The 21,947-nt window shown below is 37.1% G+C and overlaps 1 protein-coding gene across 1 annotated transcript in view; it reads left to right on the forward strand.

The window, feature by feature from the left end:
• Positions 1 to 21,947, forward strand: part of ADAMTS19 (ADAM metallopeptidase with thrombospondin type 1 motif 19) — a 139,872-nt gene that overhangs the window by 22,354 nt on the left and 95,571 nt on the right. Inside the window, exons 3-6 of the mRNA XM_088532682.1 lie at positions 9,297 to 9,462; positions 15,115 to 15,287; positions 16,222 to 16,305; positions 17,129 to 17,286. Of these exons, the coding sequence (XP_088388808.1) occupies positions 9,297 to 9,462; positions 15,115 to 15,287; positions 16,222 to 16,305; positions 17,129 to 17,286 (581 nt within the window). The remainder of the gene's footprint in view (positions 1 to 9,296; positions 9,463 to 15,114; positions 15,288 to 16,221; positions 16,306 to 17,128; positions 17,287 to 21,947) is intronic.

The raw sequence follows: 21,947 nt of genomic DNA on the forward strand, positions 1-21,947 counted from the left end.
TTTTATTAGTTTTTCAATGCTATAGAGCTCCTGCAATATAAATTAAAATGTATAATGAGAATAATGAAATGCAAGCAGTAGAGAAGACTTCAGTGAGGGTAGAATTGAACTGGTTTTCCAGTTTATATAGAGAAAAGTGGATTTGATTTAGCAAGTTGAGTTTAACTGAATCTGTTTTAAATTTACAAGTGAAACTAGTTAGCAAACCTGCTCATGAATGATGTGTAATTCTACAAGCCTGCTTTCCTAGCATCAGATGATCACTTACGGTTTTGAGAAGGCAATGCAAAATCTCAGAATCCATTGTGTGAAGTGTTCACTCTGCTACAACTTCTTTCCAGGCATGCAATTTGTTCATTGTAACAGCTATGTTTATTATACAAAATCGGGACAAAATGGCTGCTCAGCTCTGGGAATTGGTTCGTGGCCCTCAGGCGCAGCAGTACATGTGTGTGCAGCCACCTGCACCTCCAAGAGCTCTGCCTTCAGCCCTGAGCCCCCACAGTCTCCCCATTGCCTGTTCGCTGCTCGGTTTTATTCTCCATGCGCTTGCATCCCCACTTTGCCCTTGTGTCATAGCTGAAGATCAGCATTGAACCTGAGGACAGCTGGGCTCCAGCACTGTTGGAAACATGGGAGGACCTTGGGCTCTTGCTCTGTTTTCCTTTGGGGCCACAGGAGGCAGCCACTATCTGAGAGCATCCTGAGGCATCAGCCTTGCGAGGAAGAATAGGAAAAAAACACAGGCCCTTCTGGATTTAGGGAGCTCTTGCACTTTTGAAGCAGTGATATTGAAGTTGTGCAGATTCCTAACAGCTTCAGCGTTCGTTTTCCCACTTGTGACATGGGCATTTCCCAAGATGCCCTGCAGCAGTGCTAGTTTTTAAGCCTTTGTCTTGTAGGTCTGAGTTCTTTCCACAGTAAACTTTGTAGTCCAATGATACCTATTGGGAGCTTATTGGAAACTATGTAAAATGCTAACTTGAATGGAATGAATGCAGTAAACAAAACAGAAACATTTCTGCAGATGCCTTTTGTGCAAATTTAAAATGCATTGCAAATATGTCAAATTATCCAAAAAGCTTTGCATATTTACTTTGTAAATGGCCACTGGGTAAATAAATCCATGTAGAATTCTGTTTCTCTTTCCTATCAGGATTGATTATAAGTGCATTTTGCAGTTTAAAGATTTACCTTCTCTCTTTAAAAGTCTCTGTTCTAACCTCAGATTTTGAAATGTCAGGGGAAGAGAAATGTAAACTTCCTATTGTGCAGATTATCACCATTTTGAAACAGTTACATGAGCAGGTTATTGCAAAGCTGTGATATTCCCATGGAGAATGGCCTGATACCATCTTCCAAGTTCAGGCTCAAATGTCTCTTCTTCCGGCAACTACATATATCACATACAATACAATATACATACAAAATACATTATACCACCGCTATTTTACTAGATACCGCTAAGTCTTTTGACTTAACTGCTAGCTTGCAGCTGACTGAGGATGGAATAACTAATATTTAGAATCTGAAAATACTGTTGGAACCTGGTAGACAGTGGGTTTGGTGCGTGTGTATGAAGAAGTGTGGTCCTGGTGGGGATGCTTACCCCGTGTGCCATTTCTTTGTCTCTCCTCAGTGAGATGGTTCAACAGATGGTTGAAAAGGATCCCACTGTACTGCCAGACAAAAAGTTTTCCTCTCTAGGACTGGCAGGAAGCGCTTTCTCATCATCTGCAAATAACATGATGCATTTTCTTCTTACTAAAAAAAGCTATTTTACCTTAGGTACAGGAGGGGAAAAAGTTAATGTAGCATTCTTGTTGCAGAGTTAAAAATCATAAAAAAAAATCAGTTTGAGCAAAGGTTAATGTTGATGTTGGAATTTTGTTTTGGCAGTACTGCTGTATTTGCTATCCTGGAATCTTTTCCTGTTTTAAGTTATAGCTTAACTGCATATATAATAAAATATACATAGGTTTCTAACATAGTTGATTTGAGTTGGGACTTGAATTTATAAGCATAATTCAGAAAGTATAGGCAAAAGTTAAAGTAGGATTAGTAGATTCCCAACGTAGATTTTCATGGAAGAAGAATAGGATTTGGTAAATTCTTTCTGCCTGTATCTTGTTGCAATTCACCGCATATGCACTGGTATGTCTTAATACAGTATTATTGAACATTCCCTGTAATCTTCAGACTGTGCAGCTGTTCTGAGCTGGTGCAAATCAAGCAATAATTCATGAGTTTCCAGTTGGGTTTCATAAATATGAAATTAGTAAATATTCTTAAGATGCAAAAAGAAGTTTGTGCAAGTGTCTTCTGAATTATAGATTTTATTGTACGTGCACCTCCATGCACTCTTGATAGAATTACAGGTAATTTCAATGGGCTAGAATATACCTAGAGGATCTGTTGTCCTGCAGTGGTGAGATTGGATGTGGCACAGAGGCAAGATATCACTGTTGAGCTGTTTGTCAGAGCCTTGCATAGGGAAACAGTGCTTCCTTGTGCTTCACATCACCTGCAAAAAAATGTAGATGGGCTACAAGGGGGGAGGCACCTTTCTGCTGCGGAGGCAGAGAAGCAAAGCACAGCTCAAGGGGAGCATAGGAGATGGCAGGGATGGAGGTTTCATTTTGATAGGGTGGGCAGGTTGAGAGAAGGTGTTTGTGGGGTGGAGAGGGAAGGACTGACGCATGCAAAGGGGTTTCAGAGAGCAAGATGCAAATGATTCTTCAGTTCAATGGGGGAAGCATATATGCATCAAAGCAGTTATCACTTCATCACTTAAATATCACTTAAAGTTAAATAACCCCTTGTCAGCCAACTGAGGCTCTTGATTGACCCTTTTGCACTTTTTGCAAATTCTTATTATAAGAATAATTCTTATTATAAGCATTCTTATTATAAGAATTTGCAATTCTTATCATATTTTTGACTGATGGTGTTTATTCTAGAGAACTTGAAAAAAAAAAGTTTTACTATTATGTCTAGTCAGCCCTTTTCTTTCTTTGAATACATGGCTGAATCCCGTCTGCATGGCAAATAAAACTTCTGATAGTACTTTTTACTTGCAATCTTGAAAATGAACAAGAACAAGGCTAAGAAATTGTTATTTTTACTCCAGGTAAAGCTACTGGTACTGATGGCTGAGCTGCAGTTTGCTGGAGGCAGGAGAATATAAGCTATGTGGTTGCTTTGTCATAATTTGCTATAATCTGCTCTTATACCTTGTTAAGAAGAGGATAAAATATGATGGACCTTTGGGTGTTCTGCCCCAGTCCAGCTGTTCATCTAATACAGATATTGTTATGTTCTAAACACTGTCAGTCAACAATCTGTCAGTGGTGCAGATGACCAGCCTGCCTGTCAGAATAGGGTGAGGACCACTTTGCTGGAAGAAAGATTTTCTTGACAGCTTGTTGGAATTTGAAAAAGGGTGAAATTCTGAAAAATGAGATGCAAGTTACATTTTTTTTTCCAAGGATTTCCCTGTAAAAATCTCTTGAGAAATGAAAGTATTTCAAATGTCTCCAAATAATTAAGGTTTGAATGCTAAAATCTATTTTAAATATATACATTAAGTAAGGCTAACACTTGAAATATGGTAATATCTTCTGATGTATCTCAGATAAACATCTCTTAAAGTAATTTTTCGCACTTACACAGCATTTTTAAAACTTCTACTTCAGTGGTAGTCCATTTTACTGGGAAGCTAGAGGCTTACTCTTAAAAAGATGGTGATTTGTGTAGAATATTGGCAGTTTAAGCTGCACTTGTATTAAATATAGAAGTAATTTCCAATAATGTATTTATAGAGAGAGACTTAGGTCTAAAAAAGGAAATATTTTATTTCTGGCTAGGAAACATGAAATTTGGAATCTAGAGGAAATGCCAAACATCTTAGGGTTTGGCTGGCAGGAATTAATGGGGAAATGGAAGTTTGAGGGGGAACAACCACAGACTCCCTCTGGGCAGACCTGGCTTCTATAGTCTCTTTATCCACTGGACTCCTTTACTTCATTTTCTTTTCAACAAACTGGATTCCTTTGGATTTGCGTCCTTTCTGTGAGAAATTTACACTTCTCTCTCCACTTTCAACCTGAGAGAGTCTTTCTCAGCCGAATGAGATGACGTGAGTGATCACACCCCTTTAAATGTGCCATAATGTGCAAACCCTTCCACGTGTTGCATGCCTCACTATTCCGCTGCTTCCTTCATGTCAAATAGAAATGAAGAAATTCCTTTGCATATGCAGCATCAGCTTGTTTTGATAAAACTAACCATCACATTAAAGATTTTTGGAAGGGGAGTCCTATAAAGAGTAATTCGCCTAGAGATTCATGGTAATGTATAAGTTAAACTCCTTTACTTCCAGTCTGGTTTATGAGACTTTAAAAAGCCATGGAAAAAGATATTTTTACAGATCTTAAATTTTGGGACTGATACCGGAAAGCATGCTTTTAACTCAGTGGTCTCTGCATAGCAGTCTAAATGCTATTCCTATGTCAGGGCAATAAGGTATGGAATTGTGCTTACATGCCTGCTTCCTTAGGGCAAAATCCTACCAGGAAAAAAGGCCCAGAAAGGATTGGATTGAGTTTTATACTTGCAACTGAAAGCCAGTTAGGAGAGATAAAACTTATCTGACATGTCCAGGCCCTGATACTTCACAGCAAAATAGAGAGAGCAGGTAGATGGTGCAAACTTCTGGGAAAAGCTACAATGTGTATACTGTGCTAGGTCAGGAAATATAGTTAATTGAAGACAGAAGTTACTGGTGCTTATGAATTGTTTCTTCTGCAATTAATGTATTTAAAAAAAGAAGGTTAGTGTGTTTGAATAACAAGAACAGGTTCACTTCTTCCTGTGTTATTTACACAAGTTGAAGAGTTGTTTGAGATTACCTCATTGTATTCTTTCCTAGGAGAATAAATCTGAAATATGGGAACATTTTACAAAGACTTTAAAACAAACTTCAGATTACCGAACTATGCTTTAGAACTAGTGGGTTAGAAATAAGAGTTATCTTTTACACTGGCCTTTGAAGAAAGCATTTTGTCATTATTCTATTGATAGCATTTTTGTGCTGAGGGTTGTAATGTGCATATTTAAGTACATTTTGTACATCTAATGTGAATGATTTTTTTTCCAGAATGGTATTGCCACTTGTCTTAGGCAGTATGGTGAGGTTGTGAAGAAGTGCAGCCAGTCTGTAAGCTGGAAAATGACAGGAAAAACTGTATTCCGCATTTACCCTCTTCACAAGAACCTGGAAAGGAGACCGTGGGGAAAATTCTGTGGTAAAAAGGCAACTTTATGTCTATTTATCACTGTAATTTAGCTTGAGATGCCCATCGAATGGTTGTAGAGACAGAAGAGTAGCCAGCAAACAAGAAGGATGTAAGACAGTAAGTTATTTTCAGCTGAGAATTAGGAAATTGTGAATCTGCTACTTGTTTTGGGGGAAGACACCATTATTAGATACATCTGTGTGCATATAAGCATGCAGCTGATAGTAATAACTTGCAGGAGCCGGAAGAATGTGTAATTCTCTGTAGCTTTGTCTATAAATGCATTGTCAATATGAGCAGTGTGATAGGTTTTTCTGCTGTTTTTCTTTTTTTAATTTTTTTTTTCTTTTATAGCAAATTATTTAGTGACTGAGGCATTTTGGCTTGATATATCAAGTCACGGTCTTGGAAAGTATTTTTGCATTAGTTTCTAACACTAAATTATACACCACTGATGCTCTTCCTTTAGAGCTGGTGAAATGCATTGCTTTCAAGTGGAATGAAGAAAACCATACTGTAAAAAAAAAAAAAAAAAGGAAAAAAAAAGCCTTGCTCTGACATTTATTTGAAATCTGTGTCTAGATTTCAAATAAATATCTATATTTATTGTTTATGTCTAGATGTCTACATTTATTGTTGGATTTTACTACAGTGTTTTCCCTGTGAGTAAAACAAAGCAGCATATTATGAGAATGCTATTTCATCTTACATATCTGACATCTTTTTGATACAGCATTATCTCTGCCCTCTCTCTCTGCTGGGTTATTTAATCAGGGATCCATTATATCTCTGGATGTCACATCTGCTTATGGACTTTTTTAATGTTATCCCATTTCCTTTTCTGTTCACAATGATAGGCCAAATATATATATTTTTTCTTTTGATTTCTTATCCATTCCTGCTCTTAGGGAAGTGATATATAATGTCTTTATGTATGTGACACACACTATTTTTCTTATGTTCATTTGCTGCCTCATTTGTGTCAGTTTGTGTGAGAAACAGTGTTATGTTCAAAGTCTGAGGATACAGAATATCGAATGGTTATATATGTTCCAAATAGAAAATAAGACAGTGCTGTTCATTCCTAGTTATATTTTATCATTTTCTGTTTAAACTATAACTAAGACCTGTACTTATCCGGAGTGTTTAGATTTTTTTTTTTCTTTTCTTTTCTTTTTTTTTTGTCTCTGATATAGGATTTTTAATTAACTCCAAGAAAAAAAATGTATTTCAAAGCAATTTTAACAATTTCGCTCATAATTATCAGTGTGTTTCAGATGTCATTATGTTTATTTTAAATAAATAAGAAGGTTAGTGAGCATTCAGGGCTCATGTTTCCGCTTGGCTTTCTAACATTGCTTTCTTTAAGAAAGTGAAGAAATTTTGCTACAGTCCATGATGTAATTCTACATGACAAGATACAATATAGAAAAACATTATTGATAAGGCTAAGTGTCCACTTTAAAAAAAAAAAAATAGATGTGCTGCATGTGTGTCCATTTCAGAGTGTACATGGTACAGTGCCATGTAATACTTCATGCTTATTAGATGAAGCCCATCCTGCACTTAAGCCCCCAGTTTATTGTATGTGAGTAGGAAAGAGGCAGAAGCCAGTAATAAGTTCACTGCTGTACAGGAGGTCTGCAGAAGTCTTTGCCAAGTGAAGTTGTCCTCGGCTTTATCTTCCCTACTATGAGTGTGTCCTATATTGACATGTTATTTTACTCCAGATAAGATACTTGGAAAAGCTAGAATACCCGCAGGCAGGGGAAAAAAAAGTTCGTGTTCCTAGTAGTGGTTGCTTTTCAGTTGAAATAGGTGAGAGCTGGATCATTTCTTCAGAACTTACTTACAAGTTATGAAGATTTATTCCAGATAGATACACAATACTTTTTACCCTTTAAATCTGTGGTTTATTTTGCATTCAGTTGCAAACTGAGTTGAAGCTTGACTCTGGGCTATATTTGTCCCTAGTTCACAGTAAGTGTGATGCTTTGATGCATAGTTTTTCTCTTTTTTTTATATTTCAGGCTTATGGTACATGTTCCTAGCACCCCTTGACCCCTGTAATGAAAAATTAGGAGTGTGACTGGAAAGGATGGAGGTTTATCTTGCCCTTTCTACTCCTAAAATTGATCAAGAGATAGACAATGCTTTACCTGTTTCACTTTTATAACAGCAGTGGTGCTTTTTAAAAAGGAGGAAAAAGATCACGAGGATTACTTGGATATCCAGGCTTCTCCAAAAGCTTCTCCGAAATTTAGCCATTTGAATATATGTAGCTGATGTTTACACTATTCAATAACCTCTATGTCATCTTTTCAGCTCTTTAACCTCTGCCTTAGGAGAGTGGAAATAATTTTCAGAGTTTTCTATCAGTAGATTGATGTTTACCCAATCAAGAGGTAGCCAATATAATAAGTAATATAATAAATCAATGCTCCCAGCACAGTTGCTCAGCAGAGTGTCTGCAACCTGAGGAATAGCACTGTGAAACTTGTGTTTTCACTTCTCTCAGCAAAGAGAATGAAGATGGAACCAACATGGCAAATGTGCTGTGTGTCTTTATTCAAGATGTGCTAAGGCAATTTTTTTTGTAGGTGGACAGGGGAAATCTGCAGCTACTTGACGTGCTGCTAATCCTATTCTGTTACAGAGCTAATCAGCTTTTTTCATAGGCTAAATAATGATTAAAAAAAAAGAGTTCATGGCTGGGTGAAATTTAGCACAATTGCACAAAAAGTACAATGCTAATGATGAACTTACAAGGACTGTTCAACATTTTGTATGTATAGAGCTGACTGAAAAAATAAATTTCATATTTACGTATGTATATTTGTACTTATATATATACACATGTAAATGTATGCTTTTACATTTATTTACATTTATTTAATGTAATCATGTAGAAATATTTTTAATGTCTTTTTTTTTTAAAAAAAGGTAATGCCTCTGAGTAATAGCTCTGTAGATCTGAAACAAGTCCTGTTTTGCACAGGAATTCTTTTTGAAGATGTATCCTTAAGTTAGGCAGGAGTCTCGATGTGATAATGGCATCCACACAATTTCTGCAGAGAGATAATTATTTTCTATCTCCGTCTATTCATACTGCATGAAAACACAGAGAATAGCTCTTGCTGCACCGGATATGCCTATTTGTTACCTGTTTTTTAGTAAAACTGGTTAATATACCTTAAGGTTTAGGGAATAAAAAAGTTAACTATCAGTCTGGCTGATGACATTTTATAGGAGAAAAAAAAACTCACATTACTTGTATGTGTTGACAGTTTAACAATTTGAATTGAGCTTGAGTTGTATGCTATTTATACAAATAGGTTTTAGACTTATTTTAAGCTTGGCCAGACTTTTGTAATATTAGATATGCATCTGCATTTTATGTATTATGTGTGCATAAAAATATTGAAAGAAAAAAAAGCCGACCAACTAAATAGCTGTAATACAGTGTTTCTTTGTTCTAGCTGCTCGTTACTGGGAAAAGACTGCTTTCTATTAAAACAAAAAAAAAGGAAAAGAAAATGTGTAAAAATAGCGTCAGTTGAAATCTTTTGCAAGTTCATATTGTTCAGGATGTACATTCGTGAAATTATTCCTGATATTTCATCAAGTGTAGCTGTCAAAAAAAAATGTGACAATACATGAAGTTGTAAAACTGGTGTATAGACTTCTCCGTACATGTTGTACATATTTAAATGACCCATGGGTCTCCCAAAGCAAGCTTTTAACATTCCAGGTCTTTTACCATGCATCTGCTACTGGCATGTTGCCACCCGCCCACACAGATTTAGTGGAAATAAATTAAATTTATTCTAGTTCACTCAAATACAAAGGTCTATAAAATATAAAGGTAGTCACTTTGTTAGTAAGGTTACTTAAACAAAGGGTTTTCATAAATAGAAGTTTTTTTTCCTTCTGTAGGATAATATGCACATTTATGTAGCTTCTTAAGTTCTTACATGTTCCTTTTGTTTTCCTTTGCAGATGGGGTTTATACAGATTAATGAGGACTTCATATTTATTGAGCCACTCAATCGCACTTTGGCTGTGACAGGTCATGCACACAGGGTGTACAGACGAAAAAGGTCCATAGAGGAGAAAATTGCTGAAAAGACAGCTTCTCAAAATCATTACTGTGGTGTTGTTACAGGTAATATACAAATCTCACTGAACAGATTTAATATAGCTGATGTATTTATAAGGGATGTAGAAAGTAGTTTAAAAACAATGCCCCAACATGAGCCTATCTAGTTTTTTTTTTTTCTTTTGTAGTGTCAGAGGTGGAAATGGTATTCCAAGACTGGACAGTTCCTTTTATGACAAGTTAAGTAGCACTGAGGAATAAATGCTGCTTCTTAAATGAGCAGTCTCTTAAAAAGTAGAATTTTGGGGCCTTTTTTTTTTTTAAACTTTAACCTAACAATTACTATGTTTTCTTGTCCCTTTTTATTGTCCTGGTACTTTGTTAATTTAGTTACTGTACTTCTCAAAGCACATCTCAAAGCCATAGTCACTTTCAACTGGGAGTGACGCTATGAATGTAAATGGTCTTTAAAACAGTGTTCTTGTTTTATGATTGACACTTAAAAGAACTGTGAGAAATAATCCAAAAGCATCTTCCTCAATGATGAGTTGCAAAATCTATATAATTAGAAGAGCTTCAGGAAAAAAACAGGCACCTACTGGTTTGTTAGATTATTAATGTTCGACAGAGGTGCAGAAAGAAAGACTTTTGTGAAAGATGACAGTCTGTTGTTGCTGTTTCATGAGCAGCTTCTCTTCCTCTAAGTGTCTTCTCACATCTGAGTGTCTTGCTCTCAGTTTAAGCTGATATGCTGAGGCTGCTTTTAATGCTGTTGCGAAAAATGTGTTTTCTCCAGGAGCTAAATTAGTTTTTTTTTTTTTAATCAATATTTTTTCACATCTCTTAGCATATTAGAAGAGAGATACTGGTAGACTGGAAGGAAAGAGCAGAGGGAGCCACCAGAGTGGCTAGGGAGCATTATTATACAGCATTTGGGGAGAGGGAGAAGGAACCGGTTTATTTACATGAGTGCAGGAAGGGCAAAGAGGACTACAAATGCAGTCTTCCAGTGTGGTAAGGGATTGTAGAGAGAAGACTGAGACAGATTTTTTGAGAGGCCCACATTTACAGGATAAAAGGCAGCAGCTGTAACTTGCCTCATGGGAAATTTCAGCTGGGCATAAGGAAAAAAAAATCATAGTGAGAGTGATCAAGCACCAGAACAAGCTGCCTACAGTGGCTCTGGCGTCTCCATCCATAGAAACTCACAGAACGTGGCTGGACCTTGGGAGACCTGCCCTAGCTTCGATGTTAGCCCTGATTTGAGCAGGAGGTTGGCTTGGATGGCCTGCAGGGGTCCCTTCCAGCCTAAATTAATCTTTGGTTCTGTGGTTCTTCTTGAACAGTTTTACTGCTCTGTCACATTTTTATGGTCACAGGAGTGACTTTTTTTCCCCCTCTTTATGGGAGTATTGTTTTTGTGTGGTTTTATTTATTTGTTTATTCTTAGAATTAGACTTCCATTCACAGGTTGAAGTTGCAAAGTGATTCACAGGTGAATTAGCATGGAAAGACTCTTTCTTTGTGTAATTTGCTTAGTCCCTTTTAGTACCTATAACTTCCTCCAGCAGTCTCGATATTTCTCTTCTAGGCGTTGCTGCTGCTTATTTAAAGAATTATTCTATATCAGCAAAAATCATTTACTTATAATAAAGCTGGTTACTCCTCCTCAGTTAACAATGATAAACGGATTGCAGCAGGCATGCCTGCATGTGTTTTGGGGGTGAAAGAAAGAGAAAAAAAGAAAAGATGAAGGAAGAGAGAGGCACCTGGTAAATAGCAGTCCATGATATGTTTGAAAATGATTAAAGATTCAAACTTTTGTGTAAGGACATAATTTCCTGTCGTGTTCATTACATGTCACCCTTTCACTTTCTCTTGTTCTTTCAGATGGAGTAGTCAGCTTACTCTGTTCTAATAATCTTATGCCCAAGGCTCTGACTTGGTGCAAATAGCCTGTCAACAGAGATTCAATCATTTGTTTGAAATAAATTTCATTATCTTTGCTGCCATCCTGGAATTTGAGGATACAAAGTAACAAAATAACTGTGCATAATTGCATCTGCTGGCAAAACTGTGTTGCCAGAAGAGAGAAGAGAGTGTATATCTGCGATCCCTAACTTATGCTGTTGTGCTTCCTCACTTTACCCTGGCAGGTTATTTTACTTAATGGGACTGGAATATATTAGTTTTATATATATATTTGTGAAAAGCACTGAGCTAGTGTCAACAAAACCATTTGTGATGCAGGCGCAACCTTAAAGGTGGGTAGAAACAATAAAAAAGACTTTCTAGCAGTAACTGAGACTTCTAAGTCAAATCCCAAGCAGGGTCAATTAATCAAGCAGCTCTAAAGCAAATTGAATATGGTGCTCTTCAATATTGTCAAATTTTGCACTGCTGTTGTTGATAGAGTTATGACCATGTGACACTGAGAAATTACTGTCTTGGCACTTCTCAGCAATATGGTCCTGTCTTACAATAGGACCTCTTTCTTCTATAGTACTCATGTACATCAGAATAGGCATTTGGGGGCAGGTATTTCTGCTGCTGGTTTTCAGCCAAATTGATCTCAAAGACTGGCTATATATCAAGCAAATGAAGCAAATGTGTGTTGCCAGTGATGAATTATAATTATTAGAAGGAATGAATGTCTGTGCTAGAGGTGCTGAAGGATCACTGTTGGAACTAATAGCTTTGCATGCAGAACTAGAAGAGACGATCAAAGAAGGTATTGTTTGATGTCCATGGCTGTTGTGGGTTGGATTGAAGGATGCTGTACAGCTAGGCTCATTTGGGGAGAACAAAGAACCTGTTTTCTGTGATTTTTTTTTTTCTTCTTTTCCTAGTAATGGGTGGGGGTGGGGGGAGTCCCACTGAGGGAAACAGATGCTTTCTGGATATATGGAAGTAATGTGTGTGAGAGATAAATAGATTTATGTGTGTGAGCTGGTGACACATACACAGACCTCACACCTCACACCTTTCTTAGCACATGGCCCATGAAACCTTCCAAAGAAAGCACTTCACAAGTCTGTTAGAGAGTAAACACCAGCGAGATTCTTGTTGTTAGAGCGAAGACCCAGATTGCAAAACTGAACTCTTTTCCACTGCCTTATCTGAGGGCCTGCCTGCAGGCTGGAGTTATCCACACTTTGGACCAGCCCTGTAGTAGCGTACAGGGTACTTGGTGATTCCTCTGCGACTGGGCTAGTGAGTAAAAGCTCACGTCCACAGTGCAGTGGATCTGGATTTCTGAGGGACCTGTTCATAAAAGAACTGTGAATTCCTTGTGGCTGGGGTATCTGTGTGTTTTATCCCCTATGGAAATAAACATTGGTGATGTGCTCGGAGATCTGGGCTTCACTGGCGGTACAGGGGATTTATTCAAGGGCAGGTAAGCATTCAGGTGTCCTGTAGTCTTAGTCTCTTTGGAGTGTTGGCTCAGAGATTTGAGGCAGTTTGTTTTTCTAGTAGCTGAATTTCCAGCTCCTTAAGAGGAAACTTTGTAACTTTATTTTATTTTATTTTATTTTATCTCATTTTGTCTCATTTTGTCTCACTTTATTTGTTAGTCTACCATTATTTTCTCTTTTATTTTTCCTTTTGTATGTTAAACTTGTGTATTGCCTATTCTGGGTCAGGTATAATTGGGTACCTCAATTAAAAGGAGTGGATAGTTGGGCTGAGATACGATCAGCATGCTGAGGAACTCATATAGCAATTACTCCTAAGCGGTCTGCTGAAAAAACATCATAGAGTGAAGCACAAAGGTTTTTATTATTGTTTATTTTAAGCAAGAGCATTTCTAGCCTTCATTTCTGTCACAAGTAGAGAGTCTGAGTAATAAATGGATATGATTTGTTTGTATTTTCTGAGTCTTGCTGCACAGAATCCTCCTATATTATTAACTTTTACTTTGCCATTGTAATTAAGTTTTTAAACTGAACTTAGATATCTTTAATTCCAACAATCAACTTTGTAATTTGATCTCACTTTTATGTTGGTAGCACATGCGTGACTTATAGAGGTATACTTTTTGCAGGCAGTATTGTTTCATATGCCCTGTACCTTCAATAGTGAGAAGTTCTTTGTAATTTTGCCTAATTATGAAATGTAACATTGCATGTATTTTGGCCTCACACCTGTTATGTAGCAGTAAACTCGTCACTGACTCGAATGCCAGTGGTGTCAAAATTACTAATGCCATTTATTTAAAGGTCTTAGGGAAGAGCTGCAATTTTCAGATAAATGAGCTTGCACGTGATGGGGACTCTTGCCAGCAATTTGGAAAAGGTTGACTGGCCAAGAACAAACTGTCCCCCAGCTTGTTAGCCCGGGAGAGGTCTGAGGCAAATGATGTGCCCAGCTGGTCTACAGAGCACTGCAGGCTTCTCATCCCCCTCAATCCTGAAGACTGGTTTTGAGACTGTGGTGATTTAAATGTTTAGCCTAATGCTGTGTTTTATTGTGCACTACTTACTGTCAGTTGTGGACAAAATCATACAGCTAGTTAAAGCTTTGAGAGAAGCATGCTAGCAGACTTTTTTTTTTTCTTCCTGAACAGTCCTGCTACTATTAAATTAAATGTTTCTAACCAATAGCTGCTGTTTGCAAGAAAGGAGCAAACAATGAATAAACTGAGTTGCTGGAAACTTCACTGGAATCAATCACCACTCCTCAGAGGATGGGGGGTTGACCAGATGGCTCATGAGAGATCTTTCCTAACCCAAATGAGTTTACTATTTAAACTTAGAGCTGTTGTGTACTCTTTCAGCATTGAATGCTTGTGTGGTAAGTCATAGTTGTATGGCTTGTAGGGTGTGTTTTTGGCGCAAATCTGGACACTAAAGTTTCCTTAAAAATGATTCTCAGAAGAATGACAAAATACACCTTACGTTTCAGAAAGTTTAGTTTGTTTTAGGGAAAGCAAGTGTGTGAAGGATCAAAACAAGAACCAGTATTTCATGTTACATAGTGTAGGCATTTGTCAGTTATTTATATTCTATGCTAACAGTCACTACATACACAGGGTTTGATTTTGTTTGGCTTCTTTTGGCTGCGTATAATGCAAACACCACTGACATTGAAATCCTGATGGTAAAACGTACCTTTTTTTCCCCACAAACTTGTATGCTACATGTAGTTCTTTACATTATTCATCTGAAATAGTCTTATCTTTCCTCTGTACAAATCAGTTAATTGTTCCATGTAGTTTCTGGATGCTGAAATCATGTTGAAACCAAATTTGTTTTCTTTTATGTTAAGAGGCAATGATTGCCTTGATGTGTTTTTCTATGTTTTCTTAAGATGGACAGATAGTATTTCTGCAGTCTCAGTGAGACTATTTTTGTGTCAAACCTAATATTAGTTTAGTCTTCTCCCTCAAGCCAAAACAGGAGGCATTGCTCATTTATGGATATGCCAAGTGAAAAAGATGAGAATAATCTGACTGGCTGTATTTAAGCAGATGGGTAAGATTCCTGCTTCACTGGTATGAACTAAAATTTGCACATAGTCTAGACCTTCCATTGAGCTTAATTGCATTGGCAATGTGAAATAAGTATTTATCAGAGTTTGTGGTTATTACATTCTGTGTAATCAATTATGTCATGTTCATGGAAAGCAAATCCTATAAGTATCAGAGCAACCTTGTGTCAAGCCAATACTGTGAAGGGTGTGTCCATCAAGTATTTTTTTTGTGTGTGTGTGTTACAGATAAAAGAAAATCCAAGAATCAAAAAATATCGGAGAGTGGAAGAGGAAAAAGATACTCTTACAAATTACCTCAAGAGTACAATATAGAAACTGTTGTGGTCGCAGATCCAGCTATGGTTTCGTATCATGGGACAGAAGCTGCCAGACGATTTATTCTAACTATTTTAAACATGGTAGGAAATTTAAAATTCATTTTGGCAAATGTGCATGCACTGTGGACTGATTTCATAGCTTTTAATTATTTTGACTGAGCATCTGCAAGGGGTCCGTCGGTGAATATCAGCAGGCTGTCAGGGTTTAGCCTATACATCTTGAAGTGCAAAAACTATGATGCTGCGGACTGGTCTATGTCATCTGGTGTAGTATCTTCAGTAGTAAAGCAGGGAAGTGGGAGATAACCAAGGTAATTTTTAGAAACCTTTTAGAAACTATTTTTGCTTGTTCGAAAAGTATTGAATGAATTGTTATAATCCATGCTTGTTTTGAAGAGGTGACAGTGTCAGTCAAAAGATGTGTGATCATCATAGTGGCCAAAGGAGAAAAGGGTAGCCTACTTACATAGATAGGGGATTACACCCCCTCCCAGCTGTGAATGGGGCAGTGGTACACTCTTTTGGTGCATGCAGTAGTATAAAGTAAGACTATGATACACAAGGAAAGTAATTCAGCAGAGAAGAAACACGCAAAGAAGAAGAAGTGAAAACTTCTGCATGTGATTTACTGTGTGTGAGTTATGGCCATGTTCTGCCTTGGGCCATGATTCTGCATTTAACAGAGCAAAAATTTTCATGTGAACAGTGTTACATCCATGTATAATTGTTTAGAAAAACAGGCTACAGTTTATAAAGTGATCATAGTTCATTAGAGTCCTTTTGTATACCAGACCAAATATTACGTAAGCTCTATTATTTTCCTTCAGAAGACCAGCACGATATAAGAGCCTTCAGGTGGTTATAGGTTCATTTCAAATAATGCAAAACTAAAGCAGTCATGCCAAAATATCATAAAGCTGTGAGGTTCTTTGGATTGTGAATTTTGATATTATTAGTCTACAGTGCTGTACTGTATGCAATACAAGCACGTGTTTATATTTGTGTTTTGTTTTAGGTTTTTAACCTTTTCCAGCACAAGAGCCTTGGACTGCAGGTGAATCTTCGGGTGACTAAGCTTGTCCTGCTTCATGAGACACCAGTAAGAACCTACTGCCTTTGCCTTAGCCTGTAGAGGGCAATGCCACTTTGTTTGCTGCCCACGAAGGCATGCAATATTCCATCACTTTCAAGGCTGACATTTTTTCTTAGTTAGCTTCTTTATTTACAATGATAAATAAATCCCCAGTAAAGACTAAGCTTTTCCTAGTCGAATTGCTGCACGTACCGAGATTATTCTGTGCTGGCAGCTGAAAGTCAGTCAAGAGATAAAAAGCAATGATCTATTTCTCCATGCAGATTTGCTAGATCTTCTTTAAACAAACAAACAAACAAAACTCCATTAGATAAAAAATACTGTGACATAGCATTATTCTTGCATTGCAAAAGTTTCAGGCAGCATTTCAAATCCTGTTCTTTTTGCTTTCTGAAGACAGATGAGTCCAGCAGATGTCTTGAATGACATTTTGTAGTGATGTATAATTTGCATGTAGTATTTCAGCACACTATAATACCATTTCTTGTTGTTTCTATAAAACATTGTAGACCACATTTTAGTTGGCTATTGGGGGAAAAGTGTTGACCATGTTTCTAATAGTTTCTTTATTTCTTTTCTTTTTTTAAAAAAAAATCATGTCAGAAAGTATCTTTTATATTCAAATGGCTCTTCACATCATTTTTTTTTTTGCTCTATGGGTAGTGGAAGAAACAGCATGTTTAAGGAGCATATATAAGAACTTAAGTGAATAGATCCACTGCATGCATCTGAATATAGTGTATTTATCAGCATTTTTGATGTACTTGATGTTCTTGATTTTATGTACAGAATCACAATTCTAGCAAAATCAATTGGTTTTTATTTCCAGGCAGACATGTATATTGGACATCATGGGGAAAAAATGCTGGAAAGTTTTTGCAAATGGCAACATGAAGAGTTTGGCAAGAAGAATGATATACACTTAGAAATGTCAACCAGCTGGGGAGAAGACATGTCTTCAGTTGATGCAGCTATACTTATCACAAGGTACAATACCTGGACATTAAAAATAGGCAATGAGAATGAGACAATTATAGAACAAGAATACCTCTAGTGTGTTATGAGATAATAGGTGACTAATAGGCGCCTATGTAGTATAGCTGACTATATCCTACAGTTTGGATATAGTTTGGCAATGGGAAGGAGTATAACCAGATTTTACCAGAATTCTAGGATGGAAGTTAATCTGAAGTCTTTTTAGAGAAGGAAGTGTTAAGAAAAAGAAAGTGGTAAAGAGAATGAATAATTCAGAAATAATAAATTCCAGGTGGTAAATGCATGAAGTGATCATCCCTTGTCTCTTCTTTGGCTATGTAGCTGTAGATTACATGGCTCTTTGTATGTGTCTTCATTTAATAAAAGACAGCACTCATACATAGATACTTTTAATTCAAAAGACAAAAGGATATTTAAACTTTTCACAACTTGTTTGACATGACTCTTGCATCACAACGTGCCATCACGACACACTTTTTTTTGGCCATAAAGTGAATGATACCACTTTACTCTCCATAAGGACGATGGTCCTTGAGATGTGAGCTAGCAAATGCTAGCTGTTTGTCTTGAAACTAAGGTTTTGGTGACTGATATGTTTTCTTTTGTGCTCAAGCGATGAAATGGTGCATAGTGTATTCTCCACAGCTATAGTGGTTTCATCCTACATCTGTAGTCCCTTGTAGCACTAAATATGAAGCCATGCACATGTTTAGAAGGAAATATGCCTCCAGCTCACCTCTTTCCTTCCAAACAGGTGCTATCACGATTTGGACTTGAAGTGGTGGCACAGGGGAAGGCATCTGGATGTTCAGTCAGCAACCAACCCATTACCCATATATGTGTAAGAGGAAAGGACAGAACTGCAGTCTAGGGTAGAGCTTAGTCCTGTTTTGAAGGAGAGTTCGGAGGAACCTTCCAACCAAAATTTCTGTGATTTCGTAATTTAGAATACCACTGTTAGTCAGTCACGTGGAGTCCTACAACCATGTGTAATATGCAAGATTATATTACAGTTTTATAATGTTTATTTGAGAACAATCTCACTTGCAGTTATATAAGTTTTGCAGTTAAAATTAGTTGTCATTCTAAATAATGCATTATTTATGATGTGCTTCAGCATTCTGAAGCAGAAAATTTTTTCCCTAAACTTCCCTGCTCATTCTTTGAGAAGATAAAAAGATAACAAACTCTGAAAAGCTAAACTGCTTTTCCCTATTTTCCAGACCTTTGTCATATTATGGTAATTCTGAGGAAATCATATTTGAAGTGGGATATGCTGAAGTCCATACTATGTGCTTACAGCTTTTTTTGCTAATTCCACTGTTTAATCCCTTTGCTTTCCTTTGAAATGCTTACTTACATTTACATATTAGCTGAGCAGTAGTCCTTCACTCAAGTTCCTCTGAACTACATTGGTAGATAAAATTTATTATAATAACAAATTACGCTTCCAGTAGCAAATCATCAGGAAACCTCCTTGGAATGACAGAGTGCAAGCTGTTTATCACGTTAAGTCCTGGATGTCATGTTAACAGCAGTGAGTGTGTTGACAGGGGAAGACTGTAGATGGAGAAACAGAGGTGTGATCACTGGGAAAAAGTGAGTGGAGGCAAAGGACATAAAGAATTACTGGGTAGCATGGCACCAGGCTGATGAGCAAAATTAAAGAGTAGAGCTTGTTGTATCTAGCTTCAGTTGTGAATATCCAAGAATAAATGAATGAATAAGGTGTGTTTAATTTTTTTTTTTATTGTGTGGATTGCTGAGTGACCTCTCACCCTGGTCCCCAAATCTGTGGAGACAATCAGCAAGGTCTTTGTTGAGAGCTGCTTGAGAGAGCTCTAAATCCTTCAGACTTGTATCTCAGGATTCCAGGAGAGTGAGATTTAACCTTTGATAGTTTCACAAGATTAGCCTTTCTTCACATGTAATCTCCAGCTCTGGTGTCTCAGTTTAAAGGGCATATTAGGAAAAGCCTTATGTTCTGGTGTGATATTGCAGGCAGAACTTCTTTGTCTTGTGAGGTAATGAGATAGAGTGAAAAAGCATGTAACACCTCTTTCCTCTGGTTTTCTGTCTTCTGCCTTAATGTCCTGAGTTCTAAATTGATGCAAGTGAAGTGTTAGTTAAAAAACTGGGTGACGGTAGTCTGGAAAAGTTTTTAGCAGCCTTTACATTCAGCCACAGAGCTTTCTGAATCTCAGGTAGCATTTCTAAGTGGCAAAAGGACTTCCAGATTTTGGAAAGCCTGCTCATACTTTTTGATATGCTTTTCTGTTGTGTTTTCTAATTAATATTGCTATTATTGTTATTGTTATTATTATTAAAGTAAATGTACTGCTCATTTTCAAGGACATAGAAGTCTGGGGCAGGGATTCTCCCCAGCCAGAGGTCAGATAGCAACTCAGTGTTGAAATCAGAAATTTAAAATCTGTTCTTCTGACTTTTTTTTCCAGTGGTATTATTCTCTGGACTATACTGTCTTCCATCTCAGAGCTGGTTCAGCTGCTAATAAATCATACCGATGTGGTTTGCTGACTGTGGGAATGTTTTGCTAATCCAGGCACCCTCTGCACATCATCAGGTTTATGGTATAGCTAACCCCATGTGTGGCTACACTTGTATGTTTTGTTAATTCAGATAGTCTTGCTCTGTTTTACAAACACAGAGCAGGCTCCCTTGTCAAAACCTACAAACAGCTTTGGATAGCAGACCTGCTTTATGGAGAGAAATAATTTTGTTTAGACAGATGAACACCAACTGCTTGATATTTTTAAAGCAAAAATGTAAAGTTTTGATTATCCAACGCATTCTGTGGCAGGTCTCCTAAAACTTAGCCACTCCTTCTTTTTGGGTGGCATGATAATAGAGCAGCAAGAGTGCGTTGGAAAGGCTGTACCATGTCTTCTCATGCCAAAAGAGTTAAAAACAAGGTATTAAGTACCACTCTTCTTCTGAGCTCCTTTAATGACTAACTATAAAGAACAAGAAGTGCATGCAATAGCACTGTTATTCAACAATCAAAGAGCTGTCATAATTTTTTCATGAAAAAGGGTACTTTTCAGGACTATACAAACTTTTTATTTCACATTTTAAACTCATTATTATTTCACGGGAATGAATAAGTCAGCATAAAGGCAAATTAAACTAAAACCTCACAGCTTGAAGTAAGACTAAAGTCAAATTATCAAATGGATAACATAGTCATGGGTAACACTACAGCCCATTTTGGCATCACAGAAAGTAAAACTTGGTGATGGGGTGGCAGGACTCTCAGCTTTATATATCAAATACAAAAATAAGTTTGTACAGTGTGTTTAGAAAGGAGAATGTGCAAGCTAAGACAAAAATTGTTTTAGGACCTTTTAGGTAAAGCAACCTGATTCATAGTTATAATTTAGCACTATTGCTTTAGATATGGTTTGATTTGGAGGGGCCCTTTGAAGATCATCTGGCCCAAACATGGACCAAATATATTGGGAAGAATTTTCCTCTGTAGAAAAGTAAACTTTGATACATCAACAGTGCCTCCTTGCCTTTTTAAGTTGTAAAATGCAGCTGGACAGAGGTGAGCCCCAATTTTTGTGATTACTGAGACGATACTACTAGTTGCTGTACAGGAAGATATCTGCAAAGATTGTCTGGTCTGAGTAGTGTAACAGAAAGTAAGGCAGAGAAGGCCCATGGCCACTACTGTCTGTTCATATATGTGAGTTCTTACATGACTCCTGTTGTAGTCAAGATAGTCAAGCCTTCTCAGTATAGGAAAAAAAAAAAAAGATATGAGAGTGATGCAGAACCTAACTTCGCTTAAAAATAATGAATCACATCTAGATGCTTTTCCAGTCTATATGAACGGTGTCACAGTGATTTTTAGAAAAGCATATGAATATGCCCTTCAAAAAGTTCCAGCTGAATTCACCTTCTCCAAACTACCTTTGTTTGTGATGGCAAGATCTCTGTCTCAATATTCAGCTCAGACTGTGAAGATGCAGTATTACTGCATAAACAGCAGATTATTCATGCTATTCTGCAGTATATGTACTTTCTTCCCTGCAAAATACATTTAATTGAAACAATGTAATGAGGAATATTCACTCTTATAAATGATTTATTCCCTAACAGTAGAAAATTATGTAAACAGTACTTAGATTGTTTAAATGTTATTTCATTTTTCAAACAGAATTCTCCTCAAAGCTAGAACAAGATTTTTTTAGGCTTTGCTGTTATCTTCTAACAGACTAGAGGATTATCCTTCCTTACAGTTGTATAACACTGAGTTCAGATTCAGCTCTGACTTTGCTTTCTACTACCTTTCTGATAACCGTTTGCACCAAAAATCTCTCACGTTCAAGAAAGTGGGAGGTAGAAAGCTGGGAAAGCTGAGACTTGCCCCTGCACAGATGCTAACATGGCAGAGTCTCCCCAAAAGGCTGCTGAGTCTGGCTATCCAGCATTGTTAAAACATGAAGGAACAGAGGTTTGGTAATTAAACTACTGCTGCTAACTCTGTGCTTCTAGTGAAATGCAAATTGCTGTAAAAGTGAGTTCTTGTGAGCAAGCACAGTGAGAGAGGAAAAGACTGTTAATTCCACCTCTGTAGTTTCGTCATCAATCATTCTAATGTCAGTGCTGCCAACCCTCCCACTATT

This window comes from Tinamus guttatus, unplaced genomic scaffold, assembly GCF_059628265.1.
Source record: "Tinamus guttatus ecotype Peru unplaced genomic scaffold, ASM5962826v1 Tinamus_guttatus_pri_ptg000464l, whole genome shotgun sequence".
Lineage (NCBI taxonomy): Eukaryota > Metazoa > Chordata > Aves > Tinamiformes > Tinamidae > Tinamus > Tinamus guttatus.